Here is a 26,904-nt window from a genome sequence, read left to right as displayed (position 1 = left end):
TACCACCACTAGGAACAGCCTGATTAATGGTCCCCGAAGCCTGTAACCTTTCAATAAAGCCTCAAAATAACAACCTCCACCCCTGATATGATAAAATAAATTCGTCGATACATATAATAATGAGGCTACAGTCGATTAAATGGTAGTTAGACAGTAACTTTTGTCATATCGGTCAGATTATGCCTTTATTAAGCAGACACATAAATCGATCTTCAGAATTCTTTGGTTTGACTTACGATCGAGCTGCAGTAATTAAGGCCCACGAAAGCGGGTCAGGAAGAGCAGTGAAACCTTTAAATAATAGGCTATTAGGATGCACGGATTTCTGCAGCCCTGCCCAAAGTCACCCGGTCAAAGATTAGGTAATATGAACTTTGGACTTCAGAGACGGATGGTGGAGAATTCGTTTATCAGATAAGTGCAGTGAACTAGACAGACAAGTGCAGTGAACTAGACAGACAAGTGCAGTGACCTCGGAGCATTGAAAATAGAATCATGCAAGTGGATATACGGACTGTCTTACGCCCACTTGCGATCTTACCTTCGCGCGTGGGAATAACCTTATTAAAAAGTGTTGTAGCGTCTCATTAAAACTATCCCTTCTTCCTCGTATATCACTCTCCTTACTTACGATCACAGCATCAAGTTTGCAATCTCCGTAAGAGTAAAACATCTTAGAAAAAGCAATGTAATCTTATTAAACGTCGAGGTACGAACATGTCATATTGATCCCTGGAATGAACCCTCGACGCACCCAAGGGAAAGAGAAAAAAAAGGAAAGAGGGGAGGAAGAAAGGAAGGAAACACAAGGGAAATGCATCTGGTGAAAGAGGAGCAGCGTGAGTCTCAAGTAACAGCTGCTGGTCTTATTGGTGGCAGGAAGTTGATGGTTGTGATAATGATGATGATGATAGAGTTGTTAACTAACTGATATTGTGAACGACTTTAGGAGTTGATAAGGGATGACTGCCGAGGAAGTTGTATAATAGTGCTCTCTCTCTCTCTCTCTCTCTCTCTCTCTCTCTCTCTCTCTCTCTCTCTCTCTCTCTCTCTCTTATCCTTCCCTTCCCTCCCTCCTTCGTCCTACCATTAACTTAAGGTTTCTCTAGTACATTGCACCGCCGTTTTCTTTCACGCAAATTATGAATGAAACGAAGCAAACGACGGAGACAGAAGCAGTGACGCAACTCGAAGAAGTGAAGCAGGAAGGGAAGACTCGCAGAAAGAAACCCAAGAACCACAACACAAGAGAATCCTATAACCCAGCCTTCCTCCAGACGAGCCTCATCCATCATCGCCCTTTTCTAATATCGGGCGGAGAGAGGCGCGATCAACAATGCGAAGTCCCGTCCGAGAGAGTCCGTCTTGGGGGGGCACTCGAACTACAAAGAACCCACCTTCTTATGCGACGCTGTCCAACGCATAGCTAGGCACTGCGAGAGACTGAGGGAAGGAAGGAGGAAAGAGGGAGGAGGAAGAGGGGAAATCAGATACGAGGTGGTAGCGATGAGGGAGCGACAAGAACAACATGACCAGGCAGGCTCCTACCTCCACATGCTCCCACACCCCTATGGAGTGCCACACCCCCCCCGGATCGATGCCACCGCTGAGGGAAGGTGCGGCGCCTGAGAACGAGTGTCAGTCCCTACGACGCCGCAGTTCGCCACGGTGGTGCATCCCGACAACGCCTCCCCTCAGCCACTCCCTCAGGTCCTCTCACATCGAAGTCGCTCGCTGCCTCACTTCGGGCGTCCTGTGCAAGTGGTGTCAGGCAGGACCGGCAGCTGCGAAGGAGAGGGTGACACGCGTTAGTTCTTTTAGGTAGGTGGTTGGTTATAATGGTACGTTCTTCTTCGATATAGGTTTAATGTTTGACTCTCTCTCTCTCTCTCTCTCTCTCTCTCTCTCTCTCTCTCTCTCTCTCTCTCTCTCTCTCTCATTGGATAAAGGCTTCGTAAGTGTATTTTATCGTTGTTAATGTATCGTTTGAAGAGTTTAATACAAAATATATAGATAAAAACTCTCTCTCTCTCTCTCTCTCTCTCTCTCTCTCTCTCTCTCTCTCTCTCTCTCTCTCTCTCTCTCTCTCTCTCATCGGATAAAGGCTTCGTAAGTGTATTCCATCGTTGTTTATGTTTTGTTTGCAGCTCAATATAAATATAAATATAAAGAATATCTCTCTCTCTCTCTCTCTCTCTCTCTCTCTCTCTCTCTCTCTCTCTCTCTCTCTCTCTCTCTCTCTCTCTCTCTCTCTCTCTCTCTGAAGGTCAAGTATCAGCCTTCAAGCAGTGTAGCTTTAACTCATTACCTGTCCGGCCTCAACAGCCTCAATTACCATCTTGATTGCCCTCAGAGAATCTTCGAAAGCCTTTAACCTTCGCCGGATGAAAGAGCCAAACCCCGAAAATGAAATACGTGACAAGGAAAAAAATAGATATCTGACTAGGAATTTTTGATGTATACTTTCTTTTCTCCTTTCGAAATTGACCTCTCGTTTGGCCACATTTCTAACTTTTTTTTTTAAGGGTAGAGATTAGCGGATTTTTTTTTTTGCATTACTTTTTTTTTAGCCCATGAGATGCTTCCTTTACTATAAAAAAAATACAGAAAGTTATCATTTATTCTTACTCCCATTCTTCTTCTTATTATTATTATTATGCTTATTATTATTACTGGTAACCAAGAAAGTCTATATGGAGTAAAGAAAGACAAGAAAAATAAATATAATGGCCCCATTTATCATTTTTACGACTGAGGTAAATACACGTTTGTTTGTTTGTTTGTTAATGGTATATCGGGCAGCGGGTGGTTTCTGAGGGTGTGTGAGAGAGAGGAGTGATGTTACCTGTGCTGCAAGGTGTGGCTTCAGACAGGTTAATTGCAAAGCTTCGTATAATGTGTGTTGTTCTTTAAGTTCTCTCTCTCTCTCTCTCTCTCTCTCTCTCTCTCTCTCTCTCTCTCTCTCTCTCTCTCCTCTTTTCTTTCCTTCCATTTCCTTTCCTTTTTGCTCCTTTCCTTTCCTTTCCATTCTTTCAATTTCCTTCTCTCTCTCTCTCTCTCTCTCTCTCTCTCTCTCTCTCTCTCTCTCTCTCTCTCTCTCTCTCTCTCTCTCTCTCTCTCCTCTTTTCTTTCCTTTCCTTTCCTTTCCATTTCCTCAATTTCCTTCTCTCTCTCTCTCTCTCTCTCTCTCTCTCTCTCTCTCTCTCTCTCTCTCTCTCTCTCTCTCTCTCTCTCTCTCTCTCTCTCTCTCTCTCTCTCTCTCTCTCTCTCTCTCTCTCTCTCGTTTCTTTGGATCGTTTTCTTCGTCCTGTTATTATCCTATCATCATCATTTGCATCCTCTTCACCGTTCCCTTCACTCATGTCTCTTTCATTTCAATTTCACTTCAATCCTTTCTCATGTTTTTATCTTTTTTTATTTTATTTCTGTCTATATTCGTTTTTCATCATCATTATTATCATCATCATCAGCTTTAACTACTTGCTGTTCTTTGCTTTCATTCCTGTTTTTCTTTCTGTTCAATCTTCTGTCTTTCTTTTCTTTTCTTCTTCTTCTTTATTCTTTCCCTCCTTTTTTTCTTAACTATTTCTGTCTATATACTTTTTTCATCATTATCATCATCATCATCCTCACTTTCTTTTCTTTTTTCTTTCATTCTTGTTTCTTTTCTGTTCAATTTCCTGCCTTGCTTTCCTTTAATTTTCTTCTTTTCCTCTTTTCCCACCTTTAGAGGAAAGAGGAAAAGGAAGAATATGAACGGAAGGGAAGGGAAGAGAAGGGAAGGAAAGGAAATGGAAGGGAAAAGAAGAGAAGAGAATTAAGGGAAAGGAAAGGAAAGGAAAGGAAGGGAAGGAAAGAAAATGGAAGGGAAAAGAAGAGAAAAGAATTAAGGGAAAGGAAAGGAAGGGAAGAGAAAGGAAGGGGAGAGAAGGGAAGAAAAATAAGGGAAGGAAAGGAAAGGAAGGAAAAAGTAAAAGTTAAATAAAGAAAAAACCGCATTAACCTTCATTTCCTTATCTTGCTGTTATCTTTCTTATCTTTCCTTTCACTCTCGTTTTCTTTCTATGCAATTTCCTGATCTGCCTTCCTTTTGTTTCTTTACTCCTTTTCCTTTTTTCCTTCTTTTGATGCGAGAAAGTTAAGTAAAAAGTTGTACTAGAGTCCTTTATTTTCTTCTTCTTTTCCCTTTTTTGATGCGAGAAAAAGTAAAGTAAAGTAAAAAGTCGTATTCGAGTCCTTTACTTTCTTCTTCTTTTCCCTCTTTTGATACGAGAAAAAGTAAAGTAAAAAGTCGTACTGAAGTCCTTTATTTTCGTCTTCTTTTCCCTCTTTTGATGCGAGAAAAAGTAAAGTAAAAAGTCGTACTCAAGTCCTTTATTCTCTTCTTCTTTTCGTTCTTTTGATGCGAGAAAGTTAAGTAAAAAGTCGTACTCAAGTCCTTTATTCTCTTCCTCTTTTCCCTTTTAGACGCGAGAAAAAAGTAAAGTAAAATAAAAAGTTGCTCTAAGGGTTATTTTCTCCTTGCTCTCTACCTCCTCCTCCTCCTCCTCCTCCTCCTCCTCTTTATCTACGCCTTCCATCAGTCTCTCTCACTCTTTCCAGCATGAATCTTAAAAACCTTCGTCTGTTTCACCTTTTCTGTTCCGACTCTCCGCTGTATCTGCATCATTTATCTTCCGCCTTCCACCCAAGTTCCACCTCCCCCAACCATGCTCTCTCCATCCCTACCTCTCCCCACGCCGTCTCCCACTCACCCTCTCTCCTTGAAAAACGCCTCATGCTTCTCCTCTCTTGAAATATGCGCCTACGGTCGTTTCCCTTTTTTTTTCATCAGTGCGTTTTTGTAACCTTTCTCTTCCACTTGCCGCGTAAAAGGATGCTGAAAAGGGGAGAGGAATGATATGTAATGAAGTATGAATAGCCGCCCCATACTCTCCACCCCTTGAAATGTGCACTTACGATCGTTTCACTTTTTTTCTTCAGTACGTTTTTGTAACCCTCCTTTTCCACTTGCAGCTTAGAAAGGAAACAGTTCAGGGAAAGGAATGATATGTCGTGAGAGGAAAGGCGATAAGAAGAAAGGAAAGAAAAAAGAGAAAGAAGGAAAGGAAGAAAAGGAAGGGATCAGAGAGGAAAATAAGAGGAAAGAGGAGAAAGAAGGGAGAGAAAGAGGAGAAAGAAGGAAAGGAAGAAAAGGAAGGGAGGAGAAAGGAAAAGAAGAGGAAAGAGAAGAAAGAAGGGAGAGAAAGAGGAGGAAGAAGGAAAGGAAGGGAGCAGAAAGGAAAAGAAGAGGAAAGAGGAGAAAGAAGGGAGAGAAAGAGGAGAAAGAAGGAAAGGAAGAAAAGGAAGGGAGTAGAAAGGAAACAAAGAGGAAAAAAGGTGAAAGAAAGGAGGACTTGCTTTTCTCTGCATTCGAGTATACATAAAAAAAACAAAAACACATCTTCGACTGCTCTGACGCGAAGGAGCATATTCTCAAGGCAAGATATTTGATTCCTTCCTCTTTTCTAGTGATCTCTGGCGCTCAGGGAAGAAGGAACTAACAACGCAACACTTATATACTTTTTTCCCTTCCCGTATCCTATCGCATCTTCGCCCTCCTCCTCCTCCTCCTCCTCTCCTCAATCTTTTCCCTCCTTCCCTTTCTCTATACTTTTCCCTTCCCCTATCCTATTGCATCCCTCGCCCTCCTCCTTCTCCTCCTCCTCTCCTCAATCTTTTCCCTCCTTCCCTTTCTCTATACTTTTCCCTTCCCCTATCCTATTGCATCCCTCCTCCTCCTCCTCTCCTCAATCTTTTCCCTCCTTCCCTTTCTCTATTCTTTTCCCTTCCCCTATCCTATTGCATCCCTCGCCCTCCTCCTCCTCCACCTCCTCCTCCTCCCCTCAATCTTTTCCCTCCTTCCCTTTCTGTATACTTTTCCCTAACACCGTATCCTATTGCATCCCTCCTCCTCCTCCTCCCCTCAATCTTTTCCCTCCTTCCCTTTCTCTATACTTTTCCCTAACACCGTATCCTATTGTATCCCTCCTCCTCCTTTCCTCGAGCATTTCCCTTTCTCCTCTTCCATCCGTTTCTCACTTCTTCGTCTTGCTATATAGGTTAGGTGTATCGTATAGAGGAGGATGTTCTCAAGACATAAATTTGATTCTATTTCGCTCTTCACTTGTTTTCTTGTTGGTGTTTCAGGCGCTCAGGGAAGGGACCAACTTGTCTAGCCAGGAAACAGACAGCATGATCTCTGAGCTGACACTGGGCGGCTTAAAAAAGACTTAGCAATGTTTGTTTATTTTCCCTTTTCTCGCAGAGGTGGTTTTGGTACGTACGTGGTCTGACCAGAACTATATATAAAGAGAAGGTTATGTAGATTTTAATGTTATATGCTTCTTACGAGGAGTATTTGATGGTGAAGCTGAGGATTGTGTTGTGTGAAGCTGTTTGTGGCCTCGTTTGATCATTTGAAAGTTTTTTTAATGTTTCATGGTTGTAATTTTTTTTAGAGGTTTGGCCGAATGTAAAAATAGATAGATAGATAGATAGATAGATAGATAGATACAGATAGATAGATAGATAGATGGATGGGTGGATAGACAGAGGGAGGGAGAGAAAAATAGGAAGCTGATATGAAAGAAAAAAAAAAGGAGAAAAGGGAAAAAATATATGGTAAAAATCAGACAAACAGATAGACTAATAACTAACAATCAGACGAGACAAATGGACTGACACACACACACACACACACACACACACACACAGACGGATTAGCAGACACATAAAAACCTCATATACCGGATCAGCCTCCCTAGAAAGAACGAAACACACACACACACACACACACACACACACACACTCAGACGACGAAACAAAACAAGCAAACACAAAAGAAATGAACTCAAGTAGAGGGAGACGATCGAGCGAAGCGAGGAACAAGTTCAAACAAGTCCAAACAAGTCCAGACAAGTTCAGACAAGCAAGAGTGTAAGCAACCAAGATCCATTAGCCTAAAAGAGGTGAATCAAGCTGAGTGAGTCGAGTGAAGAGAGAGAGAGAGAGAGAGAGAGAGAGAGAGAAGCGCTGAAAGGAAGAGAGAGAAAAAAAAAGCGAGAAGGAAGATGACGCGTTATAATGACGTAATGACAGGCCCTTCACACAGTTTCCACGGCGACACACACACACACACACACACACACACACACACACACACATTTATAAGGGTACGTGTTATGATGTGTCTAGCGGCTATGTATGTGTGTTGATTGAGCCGTGTACGTATCTATGCAAAGGGGGAGGGAAAAATAGTGTGTGCGTGTGTGTGTGTGTGTGTGTGTGTGTGTGTGTGTTATGAAAGGTAATAATGTTGGTGTAAGAGAGAGGAGAGAGAGGAAAGGATAAAAAATTCGGGTAAATGGATGTATGCAGACAGGATGTGGTGTGTGTGTGTGTGTGTGTGTGTGTGTGTGTGTACGGAATCGATCATAACGCCGCTGTACTAACTAAATATATGTCCCTTCCCTTGCTATACATATATTTTATTAAGTACATACGCGAATGCAGAGGAAGGCAAGTTACTGACCATTTTCTTTCGAGTATTTTAATGTTTTCCTGTGATATTCTTTCTTTTTTCGTGAGTTCAATACGATGTAGTTTTTTTCTTCCAGTTATGTATACGAATGAAAGGGAAAGCAAGTCACTGATTATTTCTTTTGCTTTAAGTGTTTTTTTTATCATGTTCCTCAGTGACATAATTTTGTTTTCGTGAGGTAATATTTATGATTAGTTTCACACACAGACATTTTGTACGGTAAAGGCAACACTTCAAGACCCCCCCACACACACAAAAAAAAAAAAAAGACAAAAAAACCCACTAATCACTGCTCCTGTACAATTTCACTTCTCCGGGTAGTGCATAAATTATCAGGAAGAGGAAGCCGTGTAGTGCCCAGTCATATGCTCGATGGTAAAATAATATAAATTCGACGTTCCATTTTTTCTTTCTGTCTGGTATGTTCGTCCGCTTGAGTAAAAATAAAATGTCGTTACTGATATTTTCTGTCCGCTGCGCTGCCTGCATGTTTTTTTTTATGGGATTCAGTTTGACCGGATTTATTTTTGTCGGTGAAGGTCGTCTGTCTGTCTGGGTCTGTCTGCGTCTGTCTGTCTCCGTCTCTCTCTGGCTATGTCCGTTCTATGTCTGTTTGTATGTCTGTTTCTGTCTATCTGTCTTGTTTTTTTATGTCTATTTTTACTTCTGTCTGTCTCAGTTTGTTTCATTTTCTGCCTTTATGCCCATCTGTATGTCTGTCTGTCTGTCTGTCTGTATCAATCTATCTGACTTTTATTCTCTCTCTCTCTCTCTCTCTCTCTCTCTCTCTCTCTCTCTCTCTCTCTCTCTCTCTCTCTCTCTCTCTCTCTCTCTCTCTCTCTCTCTCTCTCTCTCTCTCTCACTTTTACTTTCCCGACCTCCAAGTCTGATAAGTTAACTTCGGCTTCTTGTCTCGTTCATTCCTCTTGGGAGCGCTGGAATAGCCTGCCGCCCCCCCTTCCCCCCTCTTACAACCCCCCCATTCTCTCTCCCCCTTTCCCCTTTTCGTCTTTCCAGCGGCTTACATTCTGAAGTTAAAGGGGGAGTTGCTTCATACTTCAATCGGTTTTCTCTCTCTCCTTCCTCCTTTTACATCCCCTGACATATGTTTTATTCATCGCCCGGTGGTGGTCTCATATTTGATGTATGCCATACGGAACACGCATCCGGGACATGGCCTTCAGGTTTATATATACTCATTCTGAATCTATAAAAACGGTGTATGTGTTCGGGTTTTTTTTTTTATAACGTAAATAGGCACTTTTCCCTTTACAACTCCCCTCGTTCCCCTCTATTCAGTTAACCCTTTCCTTTCCACAATGCAGTTTCTTCCTATAAGCCTCAGATCCTGCCCTTGTTTATCTTTCTGAATCTATAAAGAACGCGTGTATGTTGTTTTTCTCTCTACTGTAAACACTAACGCACTTCAGCCCCTTTCCTTCATCCCCCTCTATCTGTTTTGATCCCTTTCTCTCCACACTGCAGTCTCTTTCTATAAGCTTCAGATCCTGCTCTTGTTTATCTTCTTGAATCTATAAACCATGTGTGTTTTGTTTTTTACTCTAAGACTAACGCACTTCAACCCCTTTCCTTCGTTCCCCTCTATCCAGTTAACCCTTTCTCTCCACACTGCTGCTTCTTCCTATAAGCCTCAGATCCTGCTCTTGTTTATCTTTCTGAATCTATAAAAAAAACGCTTGTATGTTGTTGCTTTTTCTATACTTGTAAACTCGAACGCACTTCTCACCCCTTTTTCCTTCGTCCATTCCATTCATTTACCCCTTCCCCTCCACACTGCAGTTCTTTCTTATTAAGCTTCGGATCCTGCTCTTGTTTATTCTTCTGTCGTCGTTTTTCTATACTGTATACTCGAACTTCCTTCCCCTCACCCCTTTCCCCTCGTTCACCCTCTATTCCTTAATCCCTTCCTCTCCATACTGCAGGTCTTTCTTATTAAGCCTCGGATTCTGCACTTATTTATCCTTTTGAATCTACTACGTTCGTTTTTTTCTATACCGTGAACGTGAACACACTTTCCCTTATGCAAGACCTTCCCCTTTCCCTTCGTTCACCCTCTATTCCTTAATCCCTTCCTCTCCATACTGCAGGTCTTTCTTATTAAGCCTTGGATCCTGCACTTATTTATCCTTTTGAATCTACTACGTTCGTTTTCTCTATACCATAAACACAAACGAACGTCCCCTCTTGCAACCCCTTTCCCTTTCCCCTCTATTCCTTAATCCCTGCCTCTCAGCACTGCAGTTCCTTCTGATTAAGCCTGGGATCTGCTCTTGTTTATCACCTCCGCTCCCTCGCTCCCCCTCCTGGCCGAGACGTGGCAGCCTAATCACCAGCCGGCAGGTCACCCATTACATTGCATTACCCGTACACTAAGTGGCCTGCCGAGGGACGGAGGAAAGGTGTGTGCGTGTTCAGAGAGAGAGGGATGACGGAGAGGCGACATTAGGCGACCTGCTGGAGAGAAAGAGAGAAAGAGGACGAGAAAGAAAAAGAAAAAGGAGAAGAAATGAAAAAGGACAAGATCAAGGACACGGAACAAGGACAAAGAGAAAGAGAAAGAGGAGGAAGTGAAAAGAAAGAAAAAAGAGAAACAAATATAAACAGAGAGAGAGAGAGAGAGAGAGAGAAAGTGTGAGTGAATGTGAGTGGGTGGGGGAGGTGAGGGGCGGGGAGGAAGGCCGAGGGAAGGACAGAATCGTTCAATAACCAGAAGGTCAGGTCGCCATGGGAGACCCACGGACGAGGCAGGTGAAAGAGCACAGGTAACACTTCTAGCAACACCACCAACACCAACACCAACACCAGCGCCAACACCAATACCACCACCAAAACCAATATTGCCTCAACCACCACTGCGACCATCACCAATTATCACCAACACCAGTATTGCCACCACCACCATCATCACCATCACCACCACCATCATCACCATCACCACCACCATCACCACCACCACCATCATCACCATCACCACCACCATTACCACTACATAACCACCTCCATCACCACCACCATCATCACCATTCCCTTACGACGCCACCATCACCACCACCACGTCTCCAGAGAACCACCACCACACTAAACACTACCACTTCTTACCCCAACCACAACCACCACCACCACAAACAAACAAACAAACAATTCGTATCAACTTTTATCAACGACTCAAGAATGTTAACGTTATTTCTTTCTCTCTCTCTCCCTTCCGCCTTTCCAACAGGGCGTCGAGTCGGATGGTCGTGGGCGAGATGGGCGGGTCGCGGGCGGCCTCATGGATGCTGTTCGCGGTGCTGGCGGGGGCGGCGGCGGCGGCCTCAACCACACCCACAGGTAATGAGTCTCACCTTGACCTTACCTGAGAGTTCATTTGGCGAGGTATTTTACTTTCATTTGCCTTTTCTTTTTAGGGGTGTTTTTATTATTTTTTTTCTTCATTTTTGTTGTTGTTATTTTTGGTCTTATTTTCGCCGATTAACTAATGAGTCTCACCTTCCCCTTCACCTGAGAGTTCATTCTGCGAGCTATTTCCCTTTTTCATTTACTCTTTATATTTTTGTCTACGGAATATTATTTTATCACCATTTTTTATGTTATGTTTCTTTTATTTTATTTCCTTTTCTTTTACTATTATTTTTTTGGTCTCATTCTTTTCGTTTATTAATTTTTTATCACTTTTTTATATCCTATTCTTTTATTATCAATTTTTGTCTGTTTTCGTTTATTATCTAACTTCTGAGGGACATGATTTTTCTTTTTACATTTTTCTTTATTACTTTTATACTTTTTTGTGTGTGTATCATGGTTTTCTTCCTCTGTTTCCTATGTATAGTATGTTTTTCCTCAAGTGTTATCCTTAAAAACACTAATATATTCCTTCTGTTCTTTCCCGTATATGTTAAGTCTTGTTTAAATATTCTCATTAAAAAAAAACTAGTATATCCAAAGTCTTCCTTAATTAAAAACATGATCAAATGCATCGTTTTCATCCCCTCTCTCGTTAGGTGTGTGTGCAAACATATTTTTTTTTACATTTATTTTACCTGTCCGTTTCTCTTTGATGTATTGACAGGTCTTGAAGGGCGAAAACATATCCCATTGATCGAACTGGCTATCCGTATGCGTCCCTGTCTGTCTGTCTGTCTGTCTGTCTGTCTGTGTCCGTCTGTCTGTTTCTCTTCGTCTGTATTTAAGAATATCTACGCCTTTGTCACTCTCTGTATGTGGTTATCTCCTTTTCTCTCTTTGTTTGTCTTTCTTTTTCTTCGTCTGTATATGAGTAACTGTCTGTCTCCGTGTTTGCTGTCTTTTTGTATGTCTGTCTCTGTCTGTCTTCCTCTGTCTGTCTATATGTTTGTCTCTTTCTTTGTCTGTGTATGAGAAATCGTCTATCTTTGCTTGGCTGTTTCCTTGTAGATGTGTATATAAGTAACTGTTTGTTTTGCTGTCTTTTCCTGTCTGTTTTGCTCTCTGTCTATCTATTCATTTGTTCTATATCCAACCCTCTGTCATCATTTCACACATGAGTGATTGTCTCTGAATGGAGTGCATACATCTCTTGTTTCACTGATTGTCTCGCCAAAGTCTTGGTTTAATTTGTTTTCAAAGGGTAAAAGAGCCTGTATAGAGAGGAGCTGCTAAAAGGTACTAGAGCCTCAAATCAATGCTAAATCTTAATCTTCCAACTGCCTGAATCGTTCCAAATCTATTCTCCGACCAACCATCCATTTTCTCATTATCAGAAATGTCAAACCTTGCTTCTTCTCTAACTCTGACTTCAGACTTAGCCTCCCTCACTCCTCTCCTCCAACTCACTTCTTCCTCCACCCCTCCACCTCAGTCCTGACCCTCCCACTGTCTCATCTATCTCTAAGGCTGATCTCTCTCTCAACAAGAAACTCTTCTCTGGACTTTTCTTGATTCTCCTCCTATTCCTCCTACTCATCCCCTCTGACCTATGCCCTGTTATAAAGATCCTCAAATGATGTAAGCTATGCCCTCTGGCCCCTAATAATCCTAAGAAGGCTTATCCGTGGAGTGCTTGCTATTGTCCCCTTACTGTTCCCACTCTGCACCCCTAAACTGTCAAACTCTCTTTTTCATCCTGCTCAAACAACATCTACCTTCCTTCTGCTGGAAGTATGCCCTTACAGCCTGTACTTCCCTTCAACTTTTGCCTCTAATCAAACTACCGTCCCATTGTCTCACTTCTCTTGTTCATTCAAAGCTTTGAATTTCCTAACCTCTTTTTCTAAGCACCTTCCACTTCTGACCTCACCATCTGATCGCCAGCGGATCATGGTCTGACTTATCAGGATCCTCCCCTCTTCTTTAATAACTAGGTTTCTTGGTCATGCTGGACATATCTTGAACTTAGCTATGCTGACATACCAATCTGCCTTTCCCTTTCAAAACCTCCTACGGTTTCTATCCTTCTCAACTCTTTTTCTATTCTTCTTCCCTTTCTGACTTCTCCATTTCTGCCGTACCTTCTTCTCTGTCTGCCCTTCCTCTAAATAAGTTCTTCCCTGTTCTTTTCTGTCTCTGTCCCACAGGGTTCTGTCCTATCTCAGATTTTTCTGTCCTTCATTGATGATGGTCTTTTTCAAACGAACATTCCTATCCATTCCTCCGCCGATTCAACCACTCTGCTCCCACCAGCTCTTTTAATCACAACTGTACCTTCAGGAACTTGTTGATGAGCTACAGGCTGCAGAATCAGACCTTAAAGGACCTTATGGGGGGCAGCGATTGGGGACCTTTTCCTAACGCCTCTTCAACGCCCCAAAACCATCTTCTCACAACTCCTCAATCTTCCTGACAAAACATTCATCGACTCTTCTCATCACTACACCCAGCTTTCACCTACCTAACATCAAACATCCTCCTCACTACTCAACCATCTCTGGCTAATTGAAACTCTTTACTAATCGAAGCTTCCTCAGCTTGGGCGTTCTCAGGTTCTCCGCCAGTTCTTTCTCCTTCCACTACAGTGTCTGTCCGCTTAATCCTGGCCTGTACCCTCGTTGAGTGTATGCATCTCCTGTGGGGGGTCTACCACACAGCGTCTGCTCGGGCTCCCTGGAGGCTAAGGCTTCGTCCCATATCCTCTCATACTGATAGTCTCTAGTCTTCTCCTCCCGCCGCAATGCTTCTGCCTCTGCTTCTATCTTCATTTCCGAGATTTCTTGATCGCTCTCTGAACTTCTTAACTGGAAATCCCCTGCCTCCCCTCTGCACTCCCCGCTGCACCTGGATTTCCTGCTCTCTCATCCCTATACTGTCTCCATCCTTATGCAAGGGTTAACCAGCATCTTTCTCACTTCACTCCACTCTGGAAAACTCTTCCTTCACTCTTCATCTGCTCCTTCCCTGCCTACGACTTTCTCTTTCAGAGAGGTATCATCAAACCTCTCCTCCCTGAACCTGACCTATCTTTCGGCCACCTTTTTGATTCCTTTTTAGAGCAACGAGTAGGCTATTTATATTTTTTGAACTGTCTCTCTCTCTTTGTAAAAAAAAAAAAAAAAATCTGTCTGTCTCTTTATGTATGTCTCTCTTTGTCTGTCTGTCTGTCTGTTTTGTTTACCATTGCGCTGTTTTTCTGTCTCTCTCTTACTGTCTTTCTTTCTTTCTGTCTGTGTCATTCTGTCTGTCTTTCTCGTATCCTATTGCATCCTTCGCCCTCTTAATTTCTGGTTATCTGTCTGTCTGTTTGTTTCTCTATTTGCCTGTCGGTCTGTCTCTGTTAAGCTCTCTTCGTTTGTTTATGTCTGTCTGTGTGTCTGTTTATCTATCTGTCTGTCTGTCCCTGCACCGAGTTTCCTTTCCCTATGTTTTTTTTTACGTATATCATACTCTATCTCTGTCTGTCTGTCTGTCTATGTCTTTCTCTTTGTCTATCTGTCTGTCTACCTGTCTGTTCCCGCATTAAGTTACGTGTTTTCTCCCTGTATCATACCTCCCGCGTTCCCTGTCTGTCTGTCTATGTCTTTCTCTTTGTCTATCTGTCTGTCTGCCTGTCTGTTCCCGCATTAAGTTACGTGTTTTCTCCCTGTATCATACCTCCCGCGTTCCCTGTCTGTCTGTCTATGTCTTTCTCTTTGTCTATCTGTCTGTCAACCTGTCTGTCCCCGCATACGTGTTTTCTCCCTGTATCATACCCGAGATGTTGACTAATTAGGCGGCACAAAGCCAAGTCACCCCATTAACCTCCTTCCTCCATTTTCCTTCTTTATTGTCCTTCCTTTCCTCTCTTACCCCCTCCCCATCTCTCTCTCTCTCTCTCTCTCTCTCTCTCTCTCTCTCTCTCTCTCTCTCTCTCTCTGCACCCCATCTTCGTCTCTGTCAACTTTATATCTTTGCTCTTCCTCTCTCTCTCTCTCTCTCTCTCTCTCTCTCTCTCTCTCTCTCTCTCTCTCTCTCTCTCTCTCTCTCTCTCTCTCTCTCTCTAATCTCTCTCTAATCTCTCTCTTTTGCCCTTCTCTCCCTCCTTCGCCCAACTACTTAACGTCTTTTCTTACTTCCTTTCTTCTTTGCACTTCGTTCTAATCTCCATCTTTTTTTTTTTTGGGGGGGGAGGAGGAGGGGGGAGGGAGGGGGGGCTAACAATGAAACCCTTTTATTTTTTCTTTCCTATGTTTCCTCTTGCATCCTTACCCCTCCTCCTCTTCCTCCACCTCCTCCTCTTTCTCTCTTCAATCTTTTTCCTCCTTCCCATTCTCTCCTTTCATCCATTTTTACTTCTTCGTCCCTCTTTTATCCTATCTTGTATCCTCCTGACCTCTTTCCCTTTCTCCGTAGCATTCCTTTCCTCTTTCTCTTCCTTTCTTTCCTTCCCTTTCTCTGTTTCTCTCCTTCCCACTTTCTTCTTTCATCCTTTTAACTTCTTTCTCCTTCGGTCATGTTCCCTTTCTATCCTATTTTGTATCCTACTGACCTTTTTCTCTTTCTCTGTAGCATTCCTTCCCTCTTTCTCTTCGTTTCCTTTCTTTCTTTCCTTCTTTTTCCTTTTCTTATTTCATCCTTTAAACTTCTTCCTCCTTCGGTCATGTCCCCTTTTATCATATTTTGCGTTCTACTGACCTCTTTCTCTCTCTGTTTCTGTCGTGCCTTCTCTTTTCCTATCTCGCCCTCTTTCCTTCCTTCTCTTTTCCTATCTCGCCCTCTTTCCTTCCTTCTCTTTTCCTATCTCGCCCTCTTTCCTTCCTTCTCTTTTCTTATCTCGCCCTCTTTCCTTCCTTCTCTTTTCCAATCTCGCCCTCTTTCCTTCCTTCTCTTTTCCTATCTCGCCGTCTTTCCTTCCTTCTCTTTCCCTATCTCGCCCTCTTTCCTTCCTTCTCTTTTCCTATCTCGCCCTCTTTCCTTCCTTCTCATTTCCTATCTCGCCCTCTTTCCTTCCTTCTCTTTTCCTATCTCGCCCTCTTTCCTTCCTTCTCTTTTCCTATCTCGCCCTCTTTCCTTCCTTCTCTTTCCCTATCTCGCCCTCTTTCCTTCCTTCTCTTTTCCTATCTCGCCCTCTTTCCTTCCTTCTCTTTTCCTATCTCGCCCTCTTTCCTTCCTTCTCTTTTCCTATCTCGCCCTCTTTCCTTCCTTCTCTTTTCCTATCTCGCCCTCTTTCCTTCCTTCTCTTTTCCTATCTCGCCCTCTTTCATTCCTTCTCTTTTCCTATCTCGCCGTCTTTCCTTCCTTCTCTTTTCCTATCTCGCCCTCTTTCCTTCCTTCTCTTTTCCTATCTCGCCCTCTTTCCTTCCTTCTCTTTTCCTATCTCGCCCTCTTTCCTTCTTTCTCTTTTCCTATCTCGCCCTCTGTCCTTCCTTCTCTTTTCCTATCTCGCCCTCTTTCCTTCCTTCTCTTTTCCTATCTCGCCCTCTTTCCTTCCTTCTCTTTTCCTATCTCGCCCTCTTTCATTCCTTCTCTTTTCCAATCTCGCCCTCTTTCCTTCCTTCTCTTTTCCTATCTCGCCCTCTCTCCTTCCTTCTCTTTTCCTATCTCGCCCTCTTTCATTCCTTCTCTTTTCCTATCTCGCCTTCTTTCTTTCCTTCCTTCTCTTTTCCTATCTCGCCCTCTGTCCTTCCTTCTCTTTTCCTATCTCGCCCTCTTTCCTTCCTTCTCTTTTCCTATCTCGCCCTCTTTCCTTCCTTCTCTTTTCCTATCTCGCCCTCTTTCCTTCCTTCTCTTTTCCTATCTCGCCGTCTTTCCTTCCTTCTCTTTTCCTATCTCGCCCTCTTTCCTTCCTTCTCTTTTCCTATCTCGCCCTCTTTCCTTCCTTCTCTTTCCCTATCTCGCCCTCTTTCCTTCCTTCTCTTTTCCTATCTCGCCGTCTTTCCTTCCTTCTCTTTTCCAATCTCGCCCTCTTTCCTTCCTTCTCTTTTCCTATCTCGCCTTCTTTCCTTCCTTCCCCGCCTCTCTCTCTCCCGTCACATTTTTCGTCCCTCGCGTTCCCTTTCCGCACCCTTATCGCCTCGTGTCTCTCCTCCATTTCCCGCCAGACACCAAGCGCTCCGGGGAGGACATTCAGTTTGGCAACCAACAAAACCCGCCCGTGAGTCTTCTCGACGACAACGCCATGGCCGGAGCCTTCCCGTCCAGCGAGACCAGCGGTAAGGCACTGAGGAGGCGGGGTGAATGTTGCAAGATGGAGTGGTAGGAGGAGAAAAGGGAAGGGAAACCAGCTGTAATGGCACTGAGGGCGGAGCAAGACGACGAAGGAGGATGATAAGGTGAAAGGAGACCACCGTTGAGGCACTGAGCGGGCGGAGCGGGGCGGGAATGTTGCAAGACAGAGTGGTAGGACGAAAATAGGGAAGGGAAACCGGCTGTAAAGGCACTAAGGGCGGAACAAGACGAAGGAGGTTAGGTTAGGTTAGGTTAGGTAGGAAAGAGAAGGGAAAGGACGGGAAGGGAAGAGAAGAGAAGACCAGCGTTAAGTTAGGTTAGGTTAGGTTAGGTAGGAAAGGGAAGGGAAAGGACGGGAAGGGAAGAGAAGAGAAGACCAGCGTTAAGTTAGGTTAGGTTAGGTTAGGTAGGAAAGGGAAGGGAAAGGACGGGAAGGGAAGAGAAGAGAAGACCAGCGTTAAGTTAGGTTAGGTTAGGTTAGGTAGGAAAGGGAAAGGAAGAGAAGAAAAGAGAAGACCAGCGTTAAGTTAGGTTAGGTAGGAAAGGGAAAGGATGAGATGGAAAGAGAAGAGAAGAGAAGACCAGCGTTAAGTTAGGTTAGGTTAGGTTAGGTTAGGTAGGAAAGGAAAGGGAAAGGACGGGAAGGGAAGAGAAGAGAACAGAAGACCAGCGTTAAGTTAGGTTAGGTTAGGTTAGGTAGGGAAAGGAAGGGAAGGGAAGGGAAGAGAAGACAAGCGTTAAAGCACTGAGCGGTCGGGGCGGGAGTGTCACAAGACGAAGGAGAAGGATGAGAAGGTGAAACGAGACGACCTTAAAATATCGAAGCCCAAGCACACACACATTTGACGCTTTCGTAGGAGTTTCGAGCATTTCCAGAGGCAGTTTTATGACCCATCTGGTAGTCTGATCATTCTTCTGTGCCGTGAACCTACAAAAACACTCATTATAACGCTATTGATCTCCTTTTCGGCCTTTGAAAATACATAGTTGATGAGATAGGCTGAAGCGTCTGAGAACTCCGACTTAAGACCTGGGCGAGTGTTGCAAGGGGCGGGAGTACGAGGCGATGAAAAGAAAGCCTTGTGACGTACATGACGGGAGGCTGAAAATAGGAAATGGAGTTTGAGAAGAGTTACGGGAGGCTGCAGGGAGGAATGGAGGGACGATAGCAGGGAGAGAGAGAGTAGGAATGTGTGAGGGAAGCGGAACTGCAGGGAGGGTGTGGAAAGGCGCGGGGGGAAAGCCGAGATGAACGAGGAAGAGGAGGAAGGCTTTTAGAACAGGGAGCGGAGGCGGGGATTGCGGCAGAAAGCGAGGCTGTAGGAAAGAGCTTTGAGGAAGTGCGGGGAAACCGTTGACTTTGTTTGTGAGGCTTTTGTTGGCGGCGGACAGGAAGTTGTGAGAGTCTGTGATTGCTGGGGGGGAGGGGGGGAGAGAGAGAGAGCGGAGGGAGAAGGAGAGAGGGAAGAAAAGGAAAGGAATGGAAAGGAAAAGAAAGGAACGAGAGGGAGAAGGAGAGGGATGGGAGAGAAAAGGAAAGGAAAGGAAAGGAAAGGAAAAGAAAGGAACGAGAGGGAGAAGGAGAGGGAGAGGGAAAGAGGGAAGGGAGAGGAAAGGAAAGGAAAGGGAAGGGAAAGTAAGGGAAGAGAAGAGACGGAGAAAGAGACATGGACAGACAAAGACAGAAAGAGACAGAGAGAGTCCTCGGGGGTTAAGCAAGAGATCGAGATGGTGCAATGAGGCTGTCAGCGTGAGATGGAAGGCTTAGGATGGGGACGAAATAGACACAGAGAGTGGGGAGGGGACTGAGGGCCCTGAAGGATGGGGGAAGGAAGGGGTGCTGAGAGGAGGGGGCGGCGGCAGGGGTGGGGGGCTTAAAACGATACTGAAGGAGGCTCTAGACTACAATGAAAGCGCGGTGAAGAACAGTGACGTAAAATGAGGATGAGGATGAACTTGAAACTTTAATACAATGGCAAATCTACGTAACACTGCAGACTTGTGTGGCCCCCCTCGTCTCTCTCTCTCTCTCTCTCTCTCTCTCTCTCTCTCTCTCTCTCTCTCTCTCTCTCTCTCTCTCTCTCTGACCTACTTCGCGTTGTCCTTGCCCCCAGCGTTCCCCTGCGTCAGAAGTACGTCACGATTTTGTTAACAGTGAAGAATGGCTACAAAAAAGGTCGATAATAGCCTTAAAAATAGCGTGTTCCGTAACGTTATTATCCACTTCCGTGTTGTGCGTAAATAGAGTCTGCTAGCTCATAACTTTATAATGATTTCCAGGAAGGTCTGTTGCATGCTTCGTACCAAGGAGTATAAAAAGACCTCTCCATTCTTCTCTACTTTCTTTTATAGGAGAAGTGCTTAGCGTTATTTATTTCATTGTTACCATTTTTTTTTTCTTTGAGATGCTTCCTCGACTATAAAAAATGGTGTCGTTATTCGCAATTTTAAGCCTGGGACGGAGGACTGAGGTAAAATGAAAGAGTCGTTTGAAGATTTTCCGCCTCAGAGACATGACTTGCGTTCTTTTACTAATGGACGGTTTTAAAAAAGGTCATTGTTCATCCCCTTTCTGATTTAACGACCCTATTACTTAATATGACACTGACAGGAGGAAAAGCTTACTAAGAGATATAACTGACGTATCTGTACTGATGGACGATGCTAGAAAAGGTCATTGTTCATCCCCTTTCTGATTTAACGACCCTAATACTTTTTATGACACTGACAGGAAGAAAAGCTTACTAAGAGATATAACTGACGTATCTGTACTGATGGACGATGCTAGAAAAGGTCATTGTTCATCCCCTTTCTGATTTAACGACCCTAATACTTTTTATGACACTGACAAGAGGAAAAGCTTACTAAGAGACGACTGACGTATCTGTAGTAATGGACGATGCTAGAAAAGGTCATTGTTCATCCCCTTTCCAATTTAACGACCCTATTAATTCTTAGACATTGACAGGGGGAAAAGCTTACTAAGAGATGACTGACGTATCTGTAGTAATGGGCGATATCAGAAAATGTCACTGTTCCTCCCCTCTGCGACTTAGCTTGACTCTACTACTTATTAAGACACAGAGGAAGAAGAGCTTACTAAGAGATATAACTGGCGTATCTGTACTAAAGGAACAATGGCAGAAAAGGTCACACACAGAGAGACGTATCTGTACAAAGGAACAATGGCAGAAAAGGTCACACACAGAGAGACGTATCTGTACTAAGGAACAATGGCAGGAAAGGTCATCGTTCATCCCCTCTCCGATTTAGCTTGACCCTTTTACTTATTATTAGAGACTGACTGGCGGAAAGGCTTCGATACAACAAGGCACAGCTTCCTGGTTCCCCATCTTGCTTCCCGCCGCCGGCATTCTGGGTCAGTGGAATAGCCATCACTCTTTTGTTCTATCGTTCTGTGAAGAGCGGCTGATAGATTTACACCAACACAAAATCTATTTATATTCCACCCTGTTTGCTGGAATCCTCGGTATCTATTTATGGGACAAGACTTGGGGGGCATGATTCTTCCAGCACGAATATTTTCAAAGGGTTTTTCATATTCCCGTGTTTACAAAGCTCGGCAAATCCAGCGGCGAATGACCTCACAGGAGCGGGCCGTCAAATAAAGTTGCTATGCCACCAGCGCCGGGGAGAACACGCCGCCCCGCCCCGCCCCGGCCTGACGAAACGAAGCTCTATGACGCAACTTTGTGTGGTTCGGTACCGTGTATCAGCAGTATTTACCAACGTGACATGTGCTGGGTGGTGGGCATTGTCTCCTTTCCTGTCTGCTTCCCTGTCTCATTTTCTGTCTTTTCCTGCCTCTTTTTCTGTCTGCTTCCCCGTCTGCTTTCCTGTCTGCTTCCCTGTCTCATTTTCTGTCTTTTCCTGCCTCTTTTTCTGTCTGCTTCCCTGCCTCCTTTCCTGCCTGCTTTCCTGCTTCTTTTCCTGTCTTTTCCTGCTTCTTTTCCTGTCTGCTTTGCTGTCTCCATTTCTCTCTTTCCCTGTCTCCTTTTCTCTTGTCCTGCCCCCTTTCCTGTCTCCTTTTCTGTTTTTTCCTGCTTCTTTTCCTGTCTTTTCCTGTCTGCTTTACTGTCTCCATTTCTCTCTTTCCCTGTCTCCTTTTCTCTTTTCCTGCCCCCTTTCCTGTCTCCTTTTCTGTTTTTTCCTGCCTATTTTTCTGTCTGCTTTCCTGTCTGCTTTGCTGTCTCCATTTCCCTCTTTCCCTGTCTCCTTTTCTCTTTTCCTGCCCCCTTTCCTGTCTCCTTTTCTGGTTTTTCCCGCCTATTTTTCTGTCTGCTTACCTGTCTCCTTTTCTCTCTTTTCCTGCCTCCTTTCCTGTCTGCTTTTCTGCCTCCTCTCCTTTTTAACATTTTCGCCCCCAAAAAATCCGTCTTAAAACCTACAGATTTTTTTTTTCCTAACACCCATTTAGAGGAACCATTATCGCAACCTTCATGTCTTTTATACCTTTCCCTTTAGAAGCAAAACATTATCCTTCGACCAACAGATCTTTCCTTCTATATACATTCACTTTTAGAAAAAAAAAACATCTTGAACCTACAGATCCTTTTTCAATCCCAAGTTAAGGAAATCCATTGTCTCAAACTACATGCTTTTCTTGGCACCTTTCCCTTCAAAAGAAAACATTGTCCCCACCAACAGATATTTCCTTTCCAGTACCTTCACCCTCAGAGGAGCAGTCATAAAGCCTACAGACCCTTCTTTCTATCTCTCCCCTTTAGAAGAACCATTATCTCAACCTTCACGTCATTTGTACCCATCCCTTCATAAAAAAAAACAAGCATCTCAACCACTACGTTATTGTCCCCACCAACAGACCTTTCCTTTCCAGTACCTTCACCCTCAGAGGAGCAGCCATAAAGCCTACAGACCCTTCTTTCTATCCCTCCCCTTTAGAAGAACCATTATCTCAGACTACACGTCATTTATACCCATCCCTTCATATATAACAAGTCCCTCAACCACTAGACCTTTCCTTCTCTGCTCCCATTTCAGAAGAGGCACCCACACAGCAGGAAGGCGCACACGAACAGCAGAAGGCGACAGAAGCAGAAGAGGCAGCGGCGGCAGCTAAGGCAGTGGTGGAAGGCTTTAAACAGGAACAGCAGCAGAAACAGGAGAAACAGCAACAACAACAGACACCACAAGAAGAACAACAGCGAGAGAAACAGGAGGACGAAGAGGAGGAGAGCGCGGGGAAGGAGAGAGAGTCGGCGGAAGTGGAAGAGGAGGAGAAGAGAGCACAGCAGCAGCAGCAAGAGATACCAGCAGGAGTAGGAGAGGACCAGGGGTGGGATGACGAAGCGAACCTCTGGCACAGTCAACCCGCCGCCCATGACTTGTACCGCACCTGTGAGTACAAACACCTGTGATACACCTGTTGCGTCACCTCGTACACCTCGTTCACGCCCCTTTCCCTTTCGTGACAGCTGTTTCATACACCTGACATGGGGGGGAGGGGGTGGGGAAGAGAGAGAGAGAGAGAGAGAGAGAGAGAGAGAGAGAGAGAGAGAGAGAGAGAGAGAGAGAGAGAGAGAGAGAGAGAGAGAGAGAATTGCATACGGTGGGCGTCATAGCAACTAAGTCGGATGTGCTATTTTAAAACTGTAAAGAGAGAGAGAGAGAGAGAGAGAGAGAGAGAGAGAGAGAGAGAGAGAGAAAGCAAGCCTCACCCCTATCCTCTCCCTCGGCAGATCTCAGCGCCCCCCTCCACATCAGCGGCGCCCTCCCATCCTTCGCCAGCCGCAACCGCCGCTCCCTCCACCTCCCTCCACTTCGCTCCCACCCAATCAAGGGAGGGTAAGTCTCTCTCTCTCTCTCTCTCTCTCTCTCTCTCGATTTATCACCGTCATCGCTCATAGTATTTTTCGATGCCTCGTCCTCACAACTCCATTTTCTCTTCATTTCCTCGAGTCTCCTGTCATTTATTTTCCCGTTTCTCCTTATTCACTTTTTTTTTCTCTCATTTTCTCTCTCATGGTCCTCCTCCTCCTCCTCCTCCTCCTCTTCTTCTCCTCCTCCTCCTCCTCTTTTCCTTCCTCTTGGCCTCGACTCAGAAAAGTTGCTAGACTCCTATTTCTCCGTTCCTCTTTATTGCTTTTTTCTTTCTCTCCTTTTTTCCCTTTATTTCCTCCTCCTCAGCTTCCTCCTCTTCCCTCTCTTCTTTCTTCCTCTTCTATCTTCTTTTCTCTCTTGGTTACGGGTTCGGATAAGTTAAAAAATGTTTGATCTTCCTTTTTCTTATTTTTCCTTATTTTTCCTCCTCCTCCTCTTCACCTTCCTCCTCTTCCCTCTCTTCTTTCTTCCTCTTCTATCTTCTTTTCTCTCTTGGTTACGCGTTCGGATAAGTTAAAAAATGTTTGATCTTCCTTTTTCTTATTTTTCCTTCTTTTTCCTCCTCCTCCTCTTCAGCTTCCGCCTCTTCCCTCTCTTCTTTCTTCCTCTTTTATCTTCTTTTCTCTCTTGGTTACGAGTCGGAAAAGTTAAAAAATTTATCCACTTCTTATTTTTGCACATTTTTCCTTCTTTTTCCTCCTCCTCCTCTTCTTCAGCCTTCTTCCTCCTTCATTTTCCCTCTTTTTTTCCTCTTTTGGCTCAGACTCAAGAAAAATTACACAACTCATGGCGTTTGTCTCTCCATAATTATCCTTCTCTTATTTTTCACTTCTCCCTTCTCTCCTCCTCTTCCTCATCATCATCCTTTTTTCCTTCCTCTTCCTCTTTTTTCCTCTTCATGTTTCCTTTTCGTTCTCTTTCCTCCTCGTTCTCTTTCTTCTTTGTTCCCTTTCCTCCTCTCCTTCCTTACTTCTCTTCCTCGTTTTCATTCCTCCTCCTCGTTCTTACTCCTCTTCCTCTTTCCTCCACTTTACTCACCATTCCTCTTTCTTCCCCTTCTTCCTCACTTCTCTTTCCTCCTGTCTCCTCTTCGTCGTCCTTCCTCTTCCCTCCTCTTACTCTTTCCTCTTTTCCTCTTCTTTCCCCCCTCTTGCCTCCTCTTCTTCGTCCTCTTGGCCTCGAATCAGAAAAGTTTAACACACTCACACACAAGAGCAATGAAAGAGTCCGCCCTAACAAACTAACTTTCTCCCCTTCAGGACCCTGGCTGGCGTGAGGAACCTGCTGGGACGCGGGCCACAGCGACAGAAGAGGGACCTCAGACGTTTCCGCCGAGACCTCAACATGAACGGCCTTGACCTCGACCGCCTGCTGAAGAACGTGGACATGAAGGAGCTGCTGGCGCTTATCTCCCGCCCTCAGCACCACCAGGAGGGTTATGGCACCGTGCACTACGCCCCCGCCCCCGCTAGGTATGGCGAAGCAGCTAATTTTTTTTTTTTTGTAGCTCCAATTTTTTTCTGCCTTCTTTTTACAGTAGAGAAATGGAGTAGTGTTTTTTTTATAGTCTTACTTTCTTGCTTTATTTACTCCTTTTAACGGCAGATAAGATATGGGAAATGAAAAACAAGGACAGAAACACGAAAAAATGAAGGACAAAAAAAAAATCATAAAAAAACAATGAATACTGAACTGAATAGTGAAAAATTAATGAGAAAACCTACGGCATTTTCCATTCAACTTTCACGTTTCGCTATCTCACTCACACACACACACACGCACACACACAGTAATTGGTCCAAGGAGGAGAACTAGTTTCCTCATACAAGATAAACGAGTTCACCGGCATAATTACTTTAATGGACCTGCACTGGCCATTAAATTACGTACGTTGCTATATGCGGTAAAGTCTAAAAATATACCTTCAAGAATGCGTGTGGGTGAGAATCTAATATATTACCGCTCCTGTCATCACCATAACCACTTACCCGTTCTCTCTCTCTCTCTCTCTCTCTCTCTCTCTCTCTCTCTCTCTCTCTCTCTCTCTCTCTCTCTCTCTCTCTCTCTCTCTCTCTCTCTCTCTCTCTCTCTCTCTTCTCTTCTCTTCTCTGTTTTCCTTTCCTTTCCCTTCTCTCTTCCCTTTCCTTCCCCTTCTCTCTTCTCTTCTCTTCTCTTCTCTTCCCTTTCCTTCCCCTTCTCTCTTCTCTTCTCTTCTCTTCTCTTCTCTTCTCTTCTCTTCCCTTTCCTTCCCCTTCTCTCTTCTCTTCTCTTCTCTTCTCTTCTCTTCTCTTCCCCTTCTCTCTTCTCTTCTCTTCTCTTCTCTTCTCTTCTCTTCTCTTCTCTTCTCTTCCCTTTCCTTCCCCTTCTCTTCTCTTCTCTTCTCTTCTCTTCTCTTCTCTTCTCTTCTCTTCTCTCTCTCTCTCTCTCTCTCTCTCTCTCTCTCTCTCTCTCTCTCTCTAGGTACGCCCCCCAGCCCAAGCTCTTCCCTGACTACGAGGAGGAGTGGGGCGAGAGCGCGGAGGACCTGCTGCGACAGAGCCTGAGGGCGGAGAGGCCTGTTGCTGACGAAGGTAAAAACACACACACACACACACACACACACACACACACACACACACACACACACACACAAGCTCGACTATTTTTAAGATGCGATATGATTGTTTACTTTCGATTCTGTGGTGATACTTTTTAACTTTATCTATAGACCTAACTTTCTCTTCAAACACCCTTTAGTTAACGCACACTAGGATAGCAAAGAATAACAACTCCTCTCCTAAAACAATTCCGATAACAACTAATCCACCTCTAACTCTTCCTATATACTATTTAATTTATTCTTCAGACCTTACTTTCACTACAAACACTAATTTAGTTAACTCACACTAGGACGATAAACAACACAAACTCCACTCTTATCCCTCTCCTCCTCCTCCTCCTCCTCCTTTCCCAGAACAACTAATCCACCTCTAACTCCTCCCTAGCAGTCGTGATGCCTCCAAACCGCGTGTGGCGCAAGTCGGGTGCCCCACCTGGCTACGGTCTGGCCAGGGTGCCGGGCTTCAAGCGGTCCTCAGTCTTCAGGGCCAACACTCTCCAGGACACGCAGCCCCAGCCCGCACGGCCCTTCCCCGCCCTCAACGTGAGTACGCCCGGGGATGGAAGTTAGGGAAAGCATGATTGTTGGTGCGAAGGGTATGAGTGTGTGGTTTTAGAACACTGGAAGGGTATGGAATGGAGAATATGCATGAAGGAGTATGAATTGGTTTAAGAAACGTGAAAGAATGGGGGAATATTAGGTTATCAACGTAAAAAGAAGATGTAGATAGACAGAGGTGGATAGAAAAGCACAGACAAAGAGATAGATGGGTATAGATAGGTAAAGATAAATGGATAGACAGAAATAGATAGACAAACACATATTTAGGCGAATTGGTAAGTAAACAGAGAGAGAGAGAGAGAGAGAGAGAGAGAGAGAGAGAGAGAGAGAGAGAGAGAGAGAGAGAGAGAGAGAGAGAGAGGTACAGAACAAAGCAACTGACATAAAAGGACAGTCGAGGCAACACAATGCACATCTCCCCTTTCTCTCCCTTCCCGTCCTCCCCAGAAGGTTCCTTATTTTTTTGGACGCATTGTTCTCTATCGAATATTTCCTTCCCGTTCCTCTCTTTTCCTCTTGAACTGCATTTTTTTTTACTCCTACGGCCATTTCTGACTCTTATGCTTCTCATCAAACAACTGATACTACTACTACTACTACTACTACTACTACTACTACTACCACAGCACGAAATTTAACCACTGTTTCTCTAACTAATGCTTTT

General features: G+C 44.3%; 1 protein-coding gene across 3 annotated transcripts in view; it reads left to right on the top strand.

Moving 5' to 3' along the window:
- Positions 1-1,570: 1,570 nt before the first annotated feature.
- Positions 1,571-26,904, top strand: part of LOC127008894 (uncharacterized) — a 28,477-nt gene continuing 3,143 nt past the window's right edge. Inside the window, exons 1-8 of one of the 3 annotated variants that reach the window (XM_050881370.1) lie at positions 1,571-1,821; positions 10,824-10,933; positions 17,092-17,202; positions 22,241-22,597; positions 22,939-23,044; positions 24,340-24,552; positions 25,541-25,650; positions 26,065-26,222. In XM_050881370.1, coding sequence (XP_050737327.1) covers positions 1,571-1,821; positions 10,824-10,933; positions 17,092-17,202; positions 22,241-22,597; positions 22,939-23,044; positions 24,340-24,552; positions 25,541-25,650; positions 26,065-26,222 — 1,416 coding nt within the window. Of the gene's footprint in view, positions 1,822-10,820; positions 10,934-17,091; positions 17,203-22,240; positions 22,598-22,938; positions 23,045-24,339; positions 24,553-25,540; positions 25,651-26,064; positions 26,223-26,904 lie in introns of all 3 variants that reach the window. The other 2 variants (XM_050881371.1, XM_050881368.1) reach the window with 2 other exon arrangements.

Source organism: Eriocheir sinensis, chromosome 39, assembly GCF_024679095.1.
Source record: "Eriocheir sinensis breed Jianghai 21 chromosome 39, ASM2467909v1, whole genome shotgun sequence".
Lineage (NCBI taxonomy): Eukaryota > Metazoa > Arthropoda > Malacostraca > Decapoda > Varunidae > Eriocheir > Eriocheir sinensis.
The sequence above is the reverse complement of the archived record's forward strand: the minus strand, read 5'-3'. Positions and strand labels throughout refer to the sequence as shown.